Source organism: Leucoraja erinacea, chromosome 31 (genome assembly GCF_028641065.1).
Source record: "Leucoraja erinacea ecotype New England chromosome 31, Leri_hhj_1, whole genome shotgun sequence".
Lineage (NCBI taxonomy): Eukaryota > Metazoa > Chordata > Chondrichthyes > Rajiformes > Rajidae > Leucoraja > Leucoraja erinaceus.
Genome location: NC_073407.1, coordinates 19,491,350 through 19,509,988, shown reverse-complemented (window position 1 = coordinate 19,509,988; position 18,639 = coordinate 19,491,350). Strand labels below are relative to the sequence as shown.

The window sequence follows — 18,639 nt, the reverse complement described above, 5'->3', positions numbered from 1 at the left end:
AGCTTTAAAGGGACAGACTTGAAAATGGCTTTTCAAACCCATTCTGCACTGCAGCTTCCATGACAGCCAGATAAATGCTGGCATGTGTCGACTATTCCACAGTGCCACCTTTCTACTTTGTTACTTTCAAAACAATCTTCCAAATGAAAGAAGTAATCATTTCTGCTGCTTTTAATACAGAAACAATATATTTCTAATTGACCTTGCTTGCCCTCCGCTGTGTGCCTCGCTCTCTCCCTTCACTTCTCCTTTCTTGTTTAAGACATTCATTAAGACGTCAATATTTTGATTATTTACCATTGTGCCTCCTCCACATGCAGCTTTTGTTAACTTTTTATTATCACTCCTATGATCCTTTTGATTATTTTACTCATGTAAAAGTGCTATTTCACTGTTGTTACTGTGCTTGTTTCTTAAGACCTCGTGAGTACATTGAGATTCACAATAACTCACTTTTTCTTTTATTGCAGAGAAGTACATGGAATTTGATCTCAATGACCAAGGTGACATTGGTGAGTTCTGGCATTTTGGCCACAATATCAAACTGATAATCTTATCTATGAAAGTGAAATGGTTTTGAATGTAACATGACTCTTATCTTCTGCCAACACCACTCCTGTTATTCACTATTTCAAAGTCACAAGAGTAAAAAATCACTGATTTAGTCTCGGTGAAGTGCGCTTTTGGTTCAGACTTAATCTGGTCCCAGCTCCCTTGTTCTACAAATAATGTTTCGAGGAGAACCCCAAGGTCATTTTGCCTTCACTACGACAAGCTTCACTCAGTAAACTCTCCACTGTCAACTTCCTTTAAAGGTGAAACCTAACAACAACTTACATCTTCAAAGTCATAATATGCTCTATTGCATTTTACAGGAATGTTTTAAGGCAAAAATGTTGACGCTAATAACATGAGGAGATGTTAGGAAAGGTGACCAAAAGCTTGCCAAACCGCTAGATTTTTGATCTTCCAACACTAAAGGAATTAAGGGTTACAAGGACAAGATGGGGCGGTAGATGAGCCATGATCTTTGTATTGTATTGTATTCAAATTTATTGTCATTGTCTCAATTTGAGACAACGAAATGAATTTCCCTTACAGGCAGTATCATAAAAAAAATCATTAAAAAATCATTTAAAAAAAAAAAAAAATAAAAAAAAATGTAGAATGGCAGTGCACACTTGAGGAATCCTGACCTGTGTTCCTCCTCCTTATGGTATTACATTCATAAATGAGTACAGTTCTGAAGATTCAGTTGCCAGACAAGAGCCCAAGCAAATCAACATCTCAGCACCAATGTGCATCTTCTTCAATAGTCCAACATAGCTGTCCCTCTTGATAGTGTCAGGATAGGGTCAAAGAATCAGGCACAACAGACAGAAGCCGTTCTTCTTTTTCTTCTTCTTCTTGCGTTTGAGGCAGCAGAGGTTATGTAACGCCCACCCGGTGCTGTTGCCAGTTCAATGTGCTGTTATCGAGGGCGGTGAGGACATTCTAAATACTGAGCACTTAGCGTGATTGCTCCCTTTTGACATAACGCAAGGACTTGTGTGGAGAGATGGTTCGTGTGGCATTCAAAGGGGGCAGCAGGCAATGAAGAAAATAAAACAGCCCATGTCATTGCCTTTCTTCGCAAGAAATCTGATTATTTTTTTCCCGCTCCTCCTACCCACCAGACTTGATGAGCCTGAAGCAGATGCTGGAGAAACTTGGAGTTCCCAAGACTCACCTGGAAGTGAAGAAGATGATTGCAGAAGCGACGGGTGGCAGCAGTGAGACCATCTCTTACCGCAACTTTGTCATCATGATGTTGGGCAAGTGCTCCACTGTCCTCAGATTGTGAGTATAGGTGCCTCAGCTTGCTAAACCTGCCCTTGCTCCCCCTTGTGGCCATTTCAGAGCTGAGCAGGCTTCCAAATAGCAAAGGTACACAAAAATGCTGGAGAAACTCAGCGGGTGCAGCAGCATCTATGGAGCGAAGGAGATAGGTAACGTTTCGGGTCGAAAACCCTTCTTCAGACTGCTTCCAAATAGCAACCTCGCTTATGTTAAACAATAGAGTTCCATCCAACGTAATCACTGAAATGATTTATCCTCTGGGGCCCAGAAAAAACAACACAGATGCCGGGATACAAAGTTATGATATAGTTACTGCATGGAAGAAGGGCATTCGGCCCATTAAACCCACAGCAGATTCATTTAAGTGCAATTTAAAAAAATTACTCCCCTCCCCTCCCCACCATCCCAAACCCACCCCACCACAAATTATTTTGGATAGTTAACCAGCTTCATTTTGAAAACTACAAATGAATGCCTCTCTTGATGCCCTTGGCAGTACAGTCACCCAACGCTGACTCAAGTGCCTTCCATAGGTAACGTTTCAGATCGAGACCCTTCTTCAGACTGTCTGACCTGCTGAGTTGCTCCAGCTTTTTGTGTCTATCTTTGGTTTAAACCAGCATCTGCAGTTCCTGCCAACATTCTCAAGTGCCTTCCATCGCTGTTTTACTAATTTTACATCCTGCTGGCCTGCAGGAGCCAGATCACATGCGTTCTCCGCCTCCTCATTGATGGAACAATACAAGTGATTGAAGAAAACAGCTGAGTTACACTGCAGAATTCCTGCCCTTGTTTTGTGTTCCATTGTAGTTTTCTCTGATACTATTCCACCAACCTCCCTCCCATAACCTTTGACCTGTGAGGTGCAGTGCTGCATTGGCCCACATACTAGTCTGGGGAAGTTCAGGTGGAAAGCACATAAAATTCAATTCTGTACAAAAGGATGTGGAGGACTTCATTGACGTTTCACCTTCCAAAATTTCAAATGGACCTTTAAGCCACAAAATGCAGACAAGTGGTCGGATCATTTTCATTTCAATGATGGAGACACAAGAAACTGCAGATGCTGGAATCTTGAGCAAAATGTGATGTTGGAGGAACTCAGTGGGTCAGGCGATATTTTAAGTGTGAAGAAGGGTCCCAGCCCAAAACATTGTCTGCTCATTCACTCCGAAGATGCTGCCTGACTGACTAAGTTCTTCCAGTAATTTGTGTTTTGTTCTTTTCTGTGATGTTGTTTGAAGAAAACTTGTCAGGACAATCTGGGGCACTCTCCGGCTGTCTTCTGTGGAAAGGGAGAATAAGAGCTAGTTTTAATGTTTCATGTGAAAGCTGATCCTCAATGACTGCCAGGTTAGGGCTAAAGTTTTTGGAGCTGGGACTAGAACCTACAATTTACTGTGACTCAGATGACCTAATGCATGGTCCCACGTATAGGTCAACCATTCGTCAGAGAACACTGATGTATTTGACCACTACAATGATTAGTATGTCGGTATCATTTAGTACCCATTGAAGAGTGCTGATCTGCCTCTATGGGGCCCACCCTTGTTTAAATGCAGAAAAAACATGTTTAGTTTGGTGCTCTGATCTTGAGAACCCAAGCATCACCCACATGTCAGGCAGTTTAGTTTAGAGATACAGCGTGGAAACAGGCCCTTCGACCCACTGAGTCCATGCTGACCAACGCTCACTTGCACACTAGTTGGAAGTCAATTAACCTAGAAACCTGGAAGGTAGACACAAAATGCTGGAGTAACTCAGCGGGACAGGCAGTATCTCTGGAGAGAAGGGATGGGTGATGTTTTGGGTCGAGACCCTTCTTCAGACTGATGTCAAGGGAGTGGGAGGTACATAGATAAGGAAGTGTATAGATAAGGAAGTGCAAGGTGTGAAAACAGGACAAGGGAATGGAGATCAATGAAAATGTAGAAAACCGACAAACCTTCACGTCTTTGAAATGTGGGAAGAAACCGGGGCATTCAGAGAAAACTCACGCAGTCACAGGGAGAACGTACAAATTCCGAACAGACAGCACCTGTAATCAGGATTGAGCCAGGGTCCCTAGTGCTGTAAGGCAACAACGTAACTGCTGCATATAAGACTTAAATGATATTTTATTTTTAATGTGTATTCAGTCCTAATATTTGGGTGGGAAGGGGGAAAGGCATTACCCTGTTATGAGTGCAGCTTAACTGAATTAACAGACTGTGTATCGCAGGGATTTTCTGGGTGTTTACACAGAACAGGATTAAGTGCAGACAGCAACTGAAAATCATTTGTTTCAACCAGTTGTAGAAGTTAGTGCAGTTCAAATCCAAAGACAGGTGTTTGATGAATTGAACCTTGTGGATGAGATTTTAAACCATGACTCTGTCTGCTCAGGCAGACTGCAAATTTCCCATGGCAGCATTTGAAGAAATGTGTGTTCTCTCCAACCCCAATGGTCAGCCCTCAACCAACATCATTGAAAACAGATTATCTAGGCATTATCACACTGCTATTTCTGGGAGATTGCCGTGGGACTAATTCTCTCCCCTGTTTCCTGCATGACAGCAGTGGCTATAATTTTTTTTAAAAGGTACTTTATTTTCTGTAAAGTCCTGAGATTTGAGAATGTTTGCGATGTTAAACATTCAGCATAAATTACTTACTTTTTGTGGGACTTGCTGTGTGCAATTTGGCATCTGAATTTCCCACCTCGCAACGTGACTTTACTTCGGAAGGTATTTTCACGAAGTGCTCAGAACATCCTGAAGTCATGAAGGATTAAAACAATTTTAAAAAGTTAACTAGACCAAGTGGGACCCGTCAGGTCCCGTCCCCATCAACGCGCGGTTGCGGGGGGGAGGGGGCGGCCTGCAGCGTCACACACACACTAGCATGCGCCATTCTGAATCACCTGATGTCACTGTAATGATCATTTCACTTTAAAAGTAATTATATATTGAGAGCTAAATCTTCCCCTCCATTTCTGAGATGTGCTTTATAGCATATTAAGCTACCTTTATATCCTATATATAATGCCTGACTATTGATGGGATCATACATTTAGATATTTGTTCTATTTCCCAAATAGTTTTGTTTTCTATCCATAAGTAGGATTTGATTACCAGACCATTTAGCTGAGGCATAGTCACTAATCAGGCAGGAATTAGCCTGATAGACGAGTTATTTTACATACATCTTCGAGTCAAGCTATTCAGTCTAATGTCCCCACACTGATGCTTGTGCTCCGTATGAGCCAGACCTATTCTTCCCATGTTTTTAGTTTAGTTTCGAGATACAGCGTGGAAACAGGCATTTCGGCCCACCGAGTCCACACCAACCAGCGATCCCCGCACACTAACGCTATCCAACACACACGAGGGACAATTTACATTGATACCAAGCCAAGTAACCTACAAACCTGTATGTCTTTGGAGTGTGGGAGGAAACCGAAGATCTTGGAGAAAACCCAAGCAGGTCATCGGGAGAATGTACAAACTCCGTACAGACAAGCACCCGTGGTCCAGTTCGAACCAGGGTCTCTGGCGCTGTAAGGCTGTAGTGCTGCTGTCAGTCCACCGTGCCTCTCAGTTTTTATTTTTTTTCACTTAATATAATTATCCCTTAAATATGCCAATGCTTTTTGCATTCAGTATGCCTTGTCGCAATATCCACATGTTTGGCAACTCTGGGTAATGAGATTCCTCCTGCAATCCCCAAAGGATTTATTGGAGACGACCGTTATTCATTAGTTCATTAGTGTTGATCTGGGTAGAAATGAAAGCTACTTCTCTGCATCTGCTTTACTTCTGTTTTCATCTGTTTGAAGGCCTCATCCACAGCCACCTCCATCTTCATCACCATTCTCAACCTTACATTTTCAGTTCTGGTATCATAGCCACAGATTTTTTCTCTCTGTGCTTTAACCATATAACCATATAACAATTACAGCACGGAAACAGGCCATCTCGGCCCTACAAGTCCATGCCAAACAAATTTTTTTCCCCTTAGTCCCACCTGCCTGCACTCATACCATAACCCTCCATTCCCTTCTCATCCATATGCCTATCCAATTTATTTTTAAATGATACCAATGAACTTGCCTCCACCACTTCCACTGGAAGCTCATTCCATCTTTGATTCCATCTTCTGTAATTAGGGGACAAAGGAAGACAGTGCACGGAATTCCATACTGTGAGTGTAAAATGGAAGAATTGTCTTCCTCATCATTTGTTACTGGATTTACGCAGGCTCCAGTCATGTGGAAAGCTTTTAAGATTTGTGTTGCATTTGTGGATGGTCCTTGAGATTTGGAACATAAAAATGCATGAGAATAGTAACTGGAGTTGCTGAATAGAACATGCCCTTTTTGGCTTCTTGTTAGTAACATCACTTAATCCATTCTGATTTGCCTACCTTAAGCCTGAATTTGCTGTATTTAAATGGGAATGATATTCCTACGCAGCAGAGTTGGATGAATGGGTTATTGTGGGGTGATGCAGCATGCGTCTAGTGAATTTATTCATAGTGTGGGGGCTGAATTGATTGAGAGCAAGTGCAGGCATTTAGGCCATTCACAGGACTAATTTCATGGCTGGATTTCAATTTTATTGGGTGCCTTGCTTTAGAGGAGGTGCGAAAGTTCAGATGCCCCAAAGCGAAACGCTAATATCCCAGAGAGTGATAGACTATCGGGGAGACCAAGTGCCGGCTCTGCGATCATATCGCTGAACATCTCTGCTCAGTCCGCCTAGGCCTACGTGATATCCTGGATATTAAACACTTTAACTCCCCCTCCCATTCCCTCACTGACCTTCTTGTCCTGGGCTATCCACTGTCAGAGTGAGGACCTACACCAATTGGAAGAACAGCACCACATGTTTCGCTTGGGCAGTGGTATGAATAATGACTTCTTTAACTTTAAGTAACCCTTGCTTATCCTCTCTCTCCATCCCTCCTCCACCCTAGTTTTCCAACTAATGTCGCTGTCCTTCCGATTAATTTTACTGAGTGTTTGGTTTCCTTGTCACCTTCCATTCAGCCAACAATGAACCATTCTACTTTTCCTTATCGTCTGCTTTGATCTGGCGTTTTCGCACCTTACCCCTCCATATCTCTAGACTCCCTATCCTCTGACTCCCAGTCTGAAGAAGGATCTCGACCCGAAACATCACCCATTCCTTCTCTCCAGAGATGCTGCCTGTCCCGCTGAGTTACTCCAGCATTTTGTGTCTATCTTAGCTCTCCTGTTTCCTGTGTTGGACCAATGATTGCACTTCGTGCTGTGAAATGACCTGGTATTTCTAGCAAAAGAAGAATATAAACATAAATCATTTTTACAATTTTTATATATTCAGTTCCATTGAAGGAGTATGAACTGAAAATGTCTGTTGATCCAATCACAAATTAAAGATTTAAAATTAGAGTTTAAATATTTATTTTCAGAATAATGATGTTCGAAGGAAAAAGTGACTCACAAAAATTAATATCCTATTTATATAATAGTATTCTAAATATAGACCTACCATCGACAGAGGTACTTAGAGAAGAGTGGGAACGGGAATTAATGATAAAAATTACGAAGGTTAAATGGGAAAAATACCTGATATATATTCACAAATGTTCAATTAATGTAAGACATAATCTAATACAATTTAAAATTGTACATAGATTATATTATTCAAAAACAAGATTGAACAAATTTTATCCAAATATATCCGCCACTTGTGATAAATGTCAAGCCCAAAAGGCAACTATAACACACTCCTTAGTTTCCTGCATAAAACTTTATAGATTTTGGAATTATATTTTTGAAATACTTACAAAATTATTCAAGACAAGAATGGAACCTAATACTGAAATGATTATATTTGGTGTAATGGAAGATGGGAATAAATTGAACGCGTCTCAAAATCTATTCCTTAATTATGGTTTAATAATAGCAAAAAAATTAATACTTAAATTTTGGAAGGGTACATCAATACCAACGCTTAAAATGTGGATTGCAAGTATGTTGGACACCGCTCATCTTGAGGAAATGCGATTCCTCCTAATGGATAAATCAGACCAATTCATAACGAGTTGGTCTCCATTCGTCGTTTTTTTGGAATCATATGGTGCAACACAATTGTAAAAAATAACTGTTTCAGGACTGGACGAGGGTTGGTCAAGACTATAAATAATGATCTCCTTTTCTTTTCACTATTTTCTCTCTCAACTTTCTTCATTTACTCGTTTTCTTTCTTCACACACTATATATTTCACATTTTTCTATCCTTTACTATCTAACCTCTTTTTCTTATTCTCATCTTTTTTCAATGTAACAAAAAAAAAAGAAGTTGTACATAAAATGTATTATGAAAAAATATATTAGGCACTTTGGTGCCATATGACTGTGCTTACTTCTAATAAAATAAAATATTTAAAAAAAAATATATATATATTTATTTTCAGAATAATGATGTTCGAAGGAAAAAGTGACGGAAATGATTCCAAACCTACAAGACCTCCTGCTAAGAGGGACATCTCTAGCCTTCCGTGACCCTTTGGATGAAGAACTGGGAATGATTGTGCACTTCTCTTGAATTGTAAATACCCCCGTGTGATGTTTCATCTTGGACTTGTTGAGGTGGTGGCTGAATGTTCCCTGTCAGTCAAAACTTAATGTCATGTTTGATATTTTTCAAATCTATGTGTTCCTGTACAGTGATGCACAAATCTATTACTAATTTGTCCAATGCTACCCAACAGAACTTACAGACTACCCAGTATCCCTTTGTTGTAGTCCCTAACCTTAATAGAGAACTCCATTTAGATTTTGTGCTTGACTTGTGTGGCTGTCACAGTTACTTATGATCCCGGAGGTTGTGGTTTTGTATGCCAATGGCCTGAGCACTCAGTCAACATTCCCCATGGTGTGCAGAATCGTTGGAAGTCGAAAATTGGGTTAATTCTTTGTTTTCTTTGGTAGATGTAAAAGGTTACATGCGTTTGAAGCAAAGCTGGGTTCTATGTTGTTTCCTGGCTGGTGCTTTTCCCCACTAAAGTCGATTATTGGACCATTATCACAATGCTGTTGCTGCAAGTGTATTGGTTGTCATCTTTCTTATACATTAAAACTAGTAATTTTCTGTGAAGACCTTTTGGAATAGCCTAGGATGCGAAACGTGCAGCATAGAAATCTAAATTATTTCTTGTTCTGTGGAAATGATTAGTTATCAAAGCCTGGCTACAAATTTCTGATATAGTTCCTTCTATACCTCAATATGTTACTGCCATGTGGTGCTAATTAGACCAGTAAACAGTGGCGTGGGTGGGTTAATAAGAGATAATTCAACAATGTTCAGATGCAGGTCATTTGGCCGAATACCTACCTACAATTTTCTATTTGTTTTGTATGTGACAAAATTATACTTAGGATTACAAGTTCCAGGCTCCACAGAAGTGGAAGTATCTTTATTTCTCATCCATTCCTTTTCTCCCGAGATGCTGCCTGTCCCGCTGAGCTATTTCAACATTTTGTGTCTACGTTGGAATTACCTTCTCTTGTGCTCACACGTGCAAACCTTTTTTTATGATCTTAAAGACTTCCATCAAATCACACCTCAGCCGTGTGCCCAAGAGAATGAAGTTCACACATGAGTGAATAAAGGTTAAGAATGGTAGATATCCGAATTGAGGTGTACTGTGTATGGTTGTGGCAGTGAAGTGGAACTTTGAGAGATGATCACCATAATATTGATAAATCAGAAAAGATACCACATATGGGATTCAATGTGGTTGATCTATTATGTTTGGAATTATTTGACTAGTGTTAAATGAGTACTCTCTGAGTTCTGGCTTCATCCTTCTAAATCCTTTTTGTATTTTCAATATTTAATATCATGTTTATACTCGTTCAATCCGTTTGATATGCTGCCAATACCACTTCTATTCTGCCGTATTATCCTTCCTGCTTCTAATGCAAAATCTAATTCTATTACTCTGACTTTATTGATTTTGTCTCTCAGAAGATGTTTCTAATTACTTATTATTTGCCCATCTTTCTGCATGTGAATAGAACTTGTGCGAAGATTTCAGAATATGGTGCTGTTGGGAACTGTAGGAAGAGTGAATCAGAGGGCACAGAACAATGCAACACAGGAAGAAACTGTTTGTCCTACAAAGCCTGTGCTGAACATCATGCCAAATCTAATCCCTTCTGCCTGCTCCTGATCCATGTCTCTACATTTCCTGCATTCACATGTGCCTACGAAAAACGTCTTTAATATTACTATTGTATCTTCTTCCACAAATACCCCTGGCAGGACATTCCAAGCACCCACCATTCTGTATAAATAAAAGAACTTGCTCTGCACATCTTCTTTAAATGTTACCCCTCTCACCTTAAACCTAAGCCCCTTGTATTTGATGGGCATGCCTTAGGGAAAAAGATTAACTGTCTACCCTATCTATGCCTCTCACGGAAGCCACCATCAGCCGGCCCTCCGCTGCTTTTGACCATCATCTCAGATCGCTCCAGGCCTTGCTCTGGTCCATGCCGGCCGCAGCCTAGCTCGGACCAGGCGGGGAGGCTTCAGCTCTACAACCTGGGTAGTTGCTACCTCTACTCCCTCCTTCTCTACCCCCTCCCTGGGGCAGAGGGAGAGAGGGATAGAGGGAGGGCAGAGAGGGGGGGATGGAGAAAAGGGAGGAGAGGGGGCCCTCCCTTTCTGCCCCCACTTCCTCTCTGCCCCCCCTCCCTCGCTAGGGAGTGGTGAATATTGGGACGTGTGGGTGTGGTGGAGTATTGCATTTGGGAACCAGCCCTCCTGTGTGATGCCGTGCCCCCCCTTCTTCCTCTCTCTACCCCCTCCCTCTCCACCCCCCCCCCCCCCCCCCTCTCTAGCCACGCCTGCGCAGTTGGGGGTTATGCGTAAGTGGATAGGGCAGGGGATGGGGCAAAAGGAGCGAATTAATAATAATATACTATCGGGGGGGGGGGGGGGGGGGGGTTAGTGCGTGTCTGTGTGTGACCCTGAATTCCGCCCCCCCCCCCCCTCCAACCCCTTTGAGGGGACAGGACCCAACGGGTCCCCCTTGGTCTAGTAATTTTATAAACTTCTATCAGGTCTCCCCGCAGTCTCCAAAGCTCCAAAGAAAACAATCCAACTTTGTTCAACCTCTTCATGTAACTAATATCCATTCTGTTGGGAATCATTTCATAATTTTGTACATAACAAGAGTGAAATAAAGCAATTCTTGAATGTAAGTTGTTCTCTCTTTGTTGATTTCAACTAAACACATTTCAAATAATTGGCAGTAATGCTCCTCTGCTCCAATAGAGGGATTCATTGATGTGGCGCTAATGTGCACATGTGTGTAACTGAGGTTAAAATTGGGATCAATCTCAAACTGTGCCTGTCACAGTAAGATAAGTCATTAAAACTGGCTCCAAGTTGAGTTGTTTCCGCAGAGCAGAGAGTACACCTCATGCTCGGCGGGAAATATCCTAAACATTGGCCTCATAATTAACACCCAACAATTAGCCAATAGTAGATATGAGAAATTGCAGATGCCAAGTCAAGTCAAGTTTATTTGTCACATACACATACGAGATGTGCAGTGAAATGAAAGTGGCAATGCTCGCGGAACAACAAAACAACCAAACAAATTATAAACACAACCATAACACACATATTATTTTACATAATAAATAATAGAAGGAAAAACGTTCTGTAGAGTGAGTCCCTGGTTTACAAATAAAGACACAAAGTGCTGGAGTAACTCAGCGGTCAGGCAGCATGTCTGGAGAATGTGTCGGTGACATTTGGACCCTTGAGATTGATTATGATTGGGGGGTGGGGGGAAGGGTGGAAGAGGGCAGGATAAAGCCTGGCAAGCGATAGGTGTTTGCAGGTGAGGGCGGTTTTTGATAGACAGGTGGTTGGACAAAGGCCAGAGATGAAAAGATAAAAGGTGTGGGACAAGAATAGGTGTAAATTGTGAAGCCAGAGGGAGGAATATAGGATGGGAGGGAGAAATGGCTGTGTGCGCATGGCCTCACTCTGGCAATAGAGGAGGCCTAAGGCAGAAAGGTCAGTATGGGAATGGAAGTTAATATGGTTAGCAAATGGGAGATCCGGTAGACTTTGGCGGACTGAGCACGTATTTGGCAAAAGCTTATATGATCTCATCAATGTATCTTTGAGAATAATGTTTAGAAGATGTTAAAGAGTGAATTATCAGGGATCATAACTCCAAATCCACGTGTTGTTTCCATTTCTATTATATTTGTACCTGCAGCATTCGAAATATTCTGACATGGACAAATGGGGGTGCTTTATTATGTTTAAATTTGGGTTCCGATTGAGTGGGTAAAGCGAATTGGATTTGCTCAATACTTTGCGCTCTGGTAGAACCATATTAGAAATATACAATCTCAGTCATGTCCATCTTCACCAGTCAGGAATAGAGTACAGAAGTTCATGCAACAAGCAAATACATCCCCATAGAAATTCATAATTCAAACATAACTTGACTGGAATCCTAAGTAGTTGATCTGCTAAACACAACACTACAATAGGACAGAAAATGCTGGAGAAACTCAGCGGGTTCTATCGCAGCATCTATGGAGAGGTCGAGACCCTTCTTCAGTTTTATCTAAAACTCTCTATCTGGGAACATCATGGGAATGCCTTCAGTAGAAGATGGCTCACCCTGTTTTCTCAAGGATGGTCAATGAATGGGTGATAAATTGCCGCTTTGCTTGCATCCCGAAATATAAACGAAAAAGGTAATAAATAACGCCTTGTATGGCCAATGGTGTCAGAAGTGGTGCAATGGATTTTGCTGTCCGTTGCTGTTTGCGCTACATGTGCATTTACTCTACTTAATCTAACTCCATTTTCATGCACACAAAAATGCTGGAGAAACTCAGCGGGTGCAGCAGCATCTGTGGAGCGAAGGAAATAGGCATTGCCTATTTCCTTCGCTCCATAGATGCTGCTGCACCCGCTGAGTTTCTCCAGCATTTTTGTGTACCTTCGATTTTCCAGCATCTGCAGTTCCTTCTTAAACATAATCCATTATCATGCATGTCTATTCCTTTTCTCCTGACATTCATTTCGTCCTCACGTGGTGTTTACAACATTTACCCGACACTGTTACAAAGTATCATTAATTGTTTCATTCATGGGGATTCATTCATTCATGCATTCAGCTCTGCGCGCCTGCGCCGAGCCGCTGCCTGGACTGACGATGACGCGGTCTTTTGGCCCCGCCTCCCGCTCTCTCCCACGTGACCCGGGCTCTGTCTGTGATGCGCGCAGCGGCGCCGGATGTGAGGCCTGTTTGAGCGGGCGGGCGGCGGCAGCAGCGGAGGCGTCTCTTGGTGTTGGCGCCGGTTAACAAGTGACTCGCGATGGGGGACGGCGTGGTCGGCGTCCCCGAGAAGGAGATGAAGGTGAGTGGTGGAGAAAATAAATGCCTTGCTGTGGTTCACCGGACGGGCGAATGTGAGGGTGAAGTGGTGATGGTGAGATGAGGGACAGCGAGTCTGGCAGAGGAAGCGCAGCATAGAAACATGGATAATAGGTGCAGGAGTAGGCCATTCGGCCCTTCGAGCCTGCACCGCCATTCAATATGATCATGGCTGATCATCCAACTCAGTATCCCATCCCTGCCTTCTCTCCATATGGGTCCCTTTAGCCACAAGGGCCACGTCTAACTCCCTCTGAAATATAGAAATGAACTGGCCTCAACTACCTTCTGTGGCGGAGAATACCAGAGATTCACAACTCTCTGTGTGAAAAACATGGGCGCTGACATTGCCTGAGAGTGTGATCGTACATGACTATATATCTATGCTAGTTTTGTAAACACTTATTTTGAAGTTTGCTTTCCGTGTTCACAACTTAAAGATTCAAAGGAGTAACAAGGATGCTGGAATCTTGCCTAGAACACAAAGTGCAGGAGTGACTCCGCTATTCATTCAGCATCTTGTGGGACGCTGTAAGTGATGTTGAGGCACAGAAGGTATACGCTAAAGACCATGCTGAGTTCTGATTTCAGTTGTGCTGGAGGTCTCAGGAGGAAGCTGTGATGGTGCTGAAGTTTGTGTTTTCTTGGTTTCTTGGCAGGTACGGGATACTGAGTTGGATGATCAGCCATGATCATATTGAATGGCGGTGCAGGCTCGAAGGGCCGAATGGCCTACTCCTGCACCTAATTTCTATGTTTTCTTGGTCCTCCAAAATATTCCAAATGGAATTTAAACTGGAGGTGGTGAAGGGAGGGCTTAAGCTGGAAAGGATTATTGGGAAGAAAGAGATACTTTAAATTTAGTTGCATCTGGTTGGGTAACTATGGTAGGGTGGAGATTATTCCATGCTTTAATTGTGCGGGGGAAGAACGAATTGCTGTACACATCTGTCATTTATTTAGCCAACTTGATTCATTCAATGTAATATCAAGAAATGGCTGAGAGCTCTGGATATAGTAAAGTGATCAGTTAACATTTCATCAGTGGTACTGAAGACTTCTCTCAATCATCACCAAAGTAATAGTGTCACTATCACTGTTATTAAATAGCTCTTACTCGTCAATCACCTACTTAATGAAGGGTTTTGACCTGAAATGTCACACACTCCTCTACAGAGATGCTGCCTGTCCCGCTGAGTTACTCCAACTTTTTGTGTCTGCAGGTAGTCAAAAGTGCTGGAGAAACTCAGCGCGTGCAGCAGCATCTATGGAGCGAAGGAAATTGGCAACGGTTTGGGCCAAAACACTTCTTCAGACTGATGTGGGGTGGGGGGAGAAGAAAGGAGAAAGGAAGAGGAGGACCCAGAGGGCTGATGGAGAGCATTGAAGGGGAGGAGACAGCAAGGGCTACCGGAAATTGGAGAAGTCAATGTTCATGCCGCCAGGGTGCAAACTGCCCAAGCGGCATACGAGGTGCTGCTTCTCAAATTTTCAGTGCTGCTCACTCTGGCCATGGAGGAGGTCCAGGACAGAAAGGTCGGGCTCGGAATGGGAGGGGGAGTTGAAGTGCTGAGCCACAGGAAGATCAGGTTGGTTAAGTTCCGAGCGGAGGTGTTCGGCGAAACGATCGCCAAGCCTACGCTTGGTCTCACCGATGTACATCAGCTGACATCTAGAGCAGCGGATGCAATAGATGAGGTTGGAGGAGGTGCACGTGAACACCTGTCGCCCCTGGAATGACTGCTTGGGTCCTTGAATGGAGTCGAGGGGGGAGGTAAAGCGACAAGTGTAGCATCTCTTGCGGTTGCAAGGGAAAGTGCCCAGGGAGGGGGTGGTGCGGGAGGGAAGGGAAGAATTGACCAGGGAGTTATGGAGGGAGCGGTCTTTGCAGAAAGCAGACTGGGGGGAGATGGGAAGATGTGGCGAGTGGTGGGGTCACATTGGAGGTGGTGAAAATGATGGAGGACTATTTGTTGTATGTGACGGCTAGTGGGGTGAAAGGTGAGGACTAGGGGGCCTCTGCCCTTGTTGTGAGTGGGGGGGATGGGGAGAGAGAACAGTGTTACGGGGTATTGAAAAGGACCCTAGTGAGAGCCTCATCTATAGTAGGGGAGGGGAAACCCAGTTCCCTGAAGAATGAGGACATTTCCGATGCCCTGGTGTGGAACACCTCATCCTGGGAGCAGATGCTGCGTAGACTGAGGAATTGGGAGTAGGGGATGGAGTCCTTACAGGAAGCAGGTTGGGAAGAAGTGTAGTCTAGATAGCCATGGGAGTCATTGAGTTTATAGTGGATGTCGGTCAGAAGTCTATCATCTGCAATGGAGATAGTGAGGTCAAGAAATGGTAGGGAAGTGTCGGAAATGGTCCAGGTTTATTTGAGTGCTGGATGGAAGTTAGTGGTGAAGCGGATGAAGTCAGTGAGTTGTGTGTGGGTGCAGGAGGTAGCAGCAATGCAATTGTCAATGTAGCGGAGGTAGAGGTCGGGGATGGGGCCCGGGTACGTCTCGAACAAGGATTGTTCGACGTACCCTACAAAGAGGCAGGCATAGCTGGGGCCCATGCGCGTGCCCATAGCTACGCCTTGTATTTGGAGGAAATGGGAGGAGTCAAACAAAAGTTATTACGGGTAAGGACCAGTTCCGCTCGGCGGAGGAGAGTATCTGTAAGCGGGGATTAGTTGGTTCTCCAGTCGAGGAAGAACCGGAGGGTTTTGAGATCCTCCTGGTGTGGGATGGAGGTGTAGAGTGACTGGACGTCCATGGTGAAGATGAGGGGATGGGGGCCTAGAGAACGGAATGCCCAGAGACGACGGAGAGTGTCTGCGGTGTCTCGAACACAGGTAGGGAGGGATTTAATCAGGGGGAATAGGATGGAGTCGAGGTATGTGGATATAAGTTCGGTAGGGCACGAACAGGCAGAGACAATGGTTCTACCAGGACGGGGGGTATGCCGCAAGAGATGCAACACTTGTCCCTTTACCTCCCCCCTCGACTCCGTTCAAGGACCCAAGCAATCGTTCCAGGTGCGACAGAGGTTTACCTGCATCTCTTCCAACCTCATCTATTGCGTCCGCTGCTCTAGATGTCAGCAGATCTATATCGGTGAGACCAAGCGGAGGTTGGGCGATCGTTTCGCCGAACACCTCTGCTCGGTCCGCAATAACCAAGCTGACCTCCCGGTGGCTCAGCACTTCAACTCCCCCTCCCACTCCATCTCCGACCTCTCTGTCCTGGGTCTCCTCCATGGCCACAGCGAGCAGCACCGGAAATTGGAGGAACAGCACCTCATATTCCGTTTGGGGAGTCTGCACGCCGGGGGCATGAACATCGAATTCTCCCAATTTTGTTAGTCCTTGCTGTCTCCTCCCCTTCCTCAGCCCCCCTGCTGTCTCCTCCCATCCCCCAGCCTTCGGGCTCCTCCTCCTTTTCCCTTTCTTGTCCCCACCCACCCCCGCCCCCGATCAGTCTGAAGAAGGGTTTCGGCCCGAAACGTTGCCTATTTCCTTCGCTCCATAGATGCTGCTGCACCCGCTGAGTTTCTCCAGCTTTTTTGTGTAACGTTCTACCAGGACAGTCAGGTTTGTGGATTTTGGGGAGAAGGTAAAATTGGGCCGTGCGAGGCTGTGGAACGATGAGGTCAGATGCTTGGGAGGGCAGGGAGCCGGAGTTGATGAGGTTGGTGATAAGTAGGAGGAAGTGTCCGATAGTTGGTGCGAGGCCTCAGCTATGTAGAGATCAACGCGCCAGATTACCACGGCACCTCCCTTGTCGGCAGGTTTGATAACCCGGCCTGGGTTGTTGCAGAATGAGTCGATGACTGTACGTTCAGAGGGGGAGAGGTTAGAGTGAGACGGGAGTGGAGAAGTTGAGGTGGTTGATGTCCGGCGGGGCAGTTTTGAATAAAAGGTCCAAAGCCGGAAGATGGCCATGAGGGGAGGGGGGGGTCCATTGGAAACAGGGGAAGGGATCAGCGATTGGGGGCGAGGACTCCTTCCCATGGAAGTACGCTGTGAGGCGGAGGCGACGGTAGAAGAGCTCCAAGTCGTGGTGGGCGTGGAACTCATTGAGGTGGGGACGGAAGGGGACAAAGGTAAGGCTTATGCTGACGACAGACCGTTCAGTGTCAGAGAGGGGGAGGTCACGGGGGAAGGTAAACACACGGCAGGGATGCTTACAGCAGTATTTTCCGGAAGTGGCGGCGCTGGTGAACGGCTGTGGCTCCTCACCTGCAGTCCGTTTGTTTTTACTTTTGTTTGTTGTTTTTTTCGTCTTGTTTAGTTAAGTTTTTTGTTTTTAAGTTTGTGTTATGTGTGGGGGGGGGGGCGGTTGAAACAGGACTTTCTGTCTCTCCCTTCGGGGGAACGCAACTTTCTTGTCGTATCCCCCTTCTCTGCCTCCGTCTGCGCTGAGGCCTAATGGCGGAGATGGCGACCTCGAGGCTGTTAGGACTCGCCCTGGGCTCGCTCCCGTGAGGGCGGCCCGGTTCGGGGCTGGAACGGCGCACACGTGAGGGGCTTAGACGCTCCCGTGAGGGCGGCCTGGCTCGAGGTTAACGGTGCTCCCATGAGGACGGCCTGTCGCGGGGCTGAGACGCTCCCGTGAGGGTGGCCTGGCTCGAGGGTGGAACGGCGCTCACGTGAGGGCGACCCGGCTCGGGGCTGGAACGGTGCTACGGTGGCTGAGATGGCGTTCTGGCGGCAGCGGCCTGAGTCAGGGGTTCGGCTGCGGGCCAGTGGACGACATCGTCAACAGCTGCGTCCGCTGGACTGGAGGGCGGCAGCGTCGACCACCCCAGGGCCGCGGAGTTTGAACCGGCCCGTTCGCGGAGCTCGGTGAGCCGTGGGACTGACTTGTCATCGCCCGGTGGGGTATCGCCTCAGCGCAGAGGGATAAGAGGAGGGAAGAGACAGCAGCCCTAAGATTTTTGCCTCCATCACAGTGAGGAGGTGCTTGGTGGACCCACTATGGTGGATGTTAATTTGTGTTTACTGTCTGTTATGTTGTTTATTATTGTATGTATGGCTGCAGGTAACGACATTTCGTTCAGACCGTAAGGTCTGAATGACAAATAAAGGATCTAATTCTAAGTATGTCTGCATACTTACTAATGCCCGCTTTGTATTTCACAAGAATCACTATGTTCAAGGCTTCAGCATATGGTGTTGTCGATAACGGTGATTGTAAAAGGCTAATTGGGCCGATCAATGACAGATGAAGTTTAATCCTGACAAGTGTGAGATGATACATTTTGGAAAGTCAAATAAGAGTAAGAAATATACAGTTAATGCTAGAGCCCTCGGAAGTTTTGATGAACGGTGGGACTTTGGGGTACAAGTCCACAGATCTCTGG

General features: G+C 45.0%; 2 protein-coding genes across 3 annotated transcripts in view; both read left to right on the top strand.

Moving 5' to 3' along the window:
* The window catches only part of LOC129712047 (allograft inflammatory factor 1-like), a 35,592-nt gene extending 24,905 nt beyond the window's left edge, over positions 1-10,687 (top strand). The window contains exons 4-6 of one of the 2 annotated variants that reach the window (XM_055660196.1): positions 471-512; positions 1,677-1,839; positions 8,281-10,687. In XM_055660196.1, the coding sequence (XP_055516171.1) occupies positions 471-512; positions 1,677-1,839; positions 8,281-8,368 (293 nt within the window). In that variant the 3' untranslated portion in view covers positions 8,369-10,687. Of the gene's footprint in view, positions 1-470; positions 513-1,676; positions 1,840-7,272; positions 8,130-8,280 lie in introns of those variants that run through there. The other variant, XM_055660195.1, reaches the window with a different exon arrangement.
* A 2,432-nt stretch (positions 10,688-13,119) lies between these two features.
* Positions 13,120-18,639, top strand: part of nup214 (nucleoporin 214) — a 72,730-nt gene continuing 67,210 nt past the window's right edge. Inside the window, exon 1 of the mRNA XM_055660193.1 lies at positions 13,120-13,270. Within this exon, the coding sequence (XP_055516168.1) occupies positions 13,229-13,270 (42 nt within the window). The 5' untranslated portion in view covers positions 13,120-13,228. The remainder of the gene's footprint in view (positions 13,271-18,639) is intronic.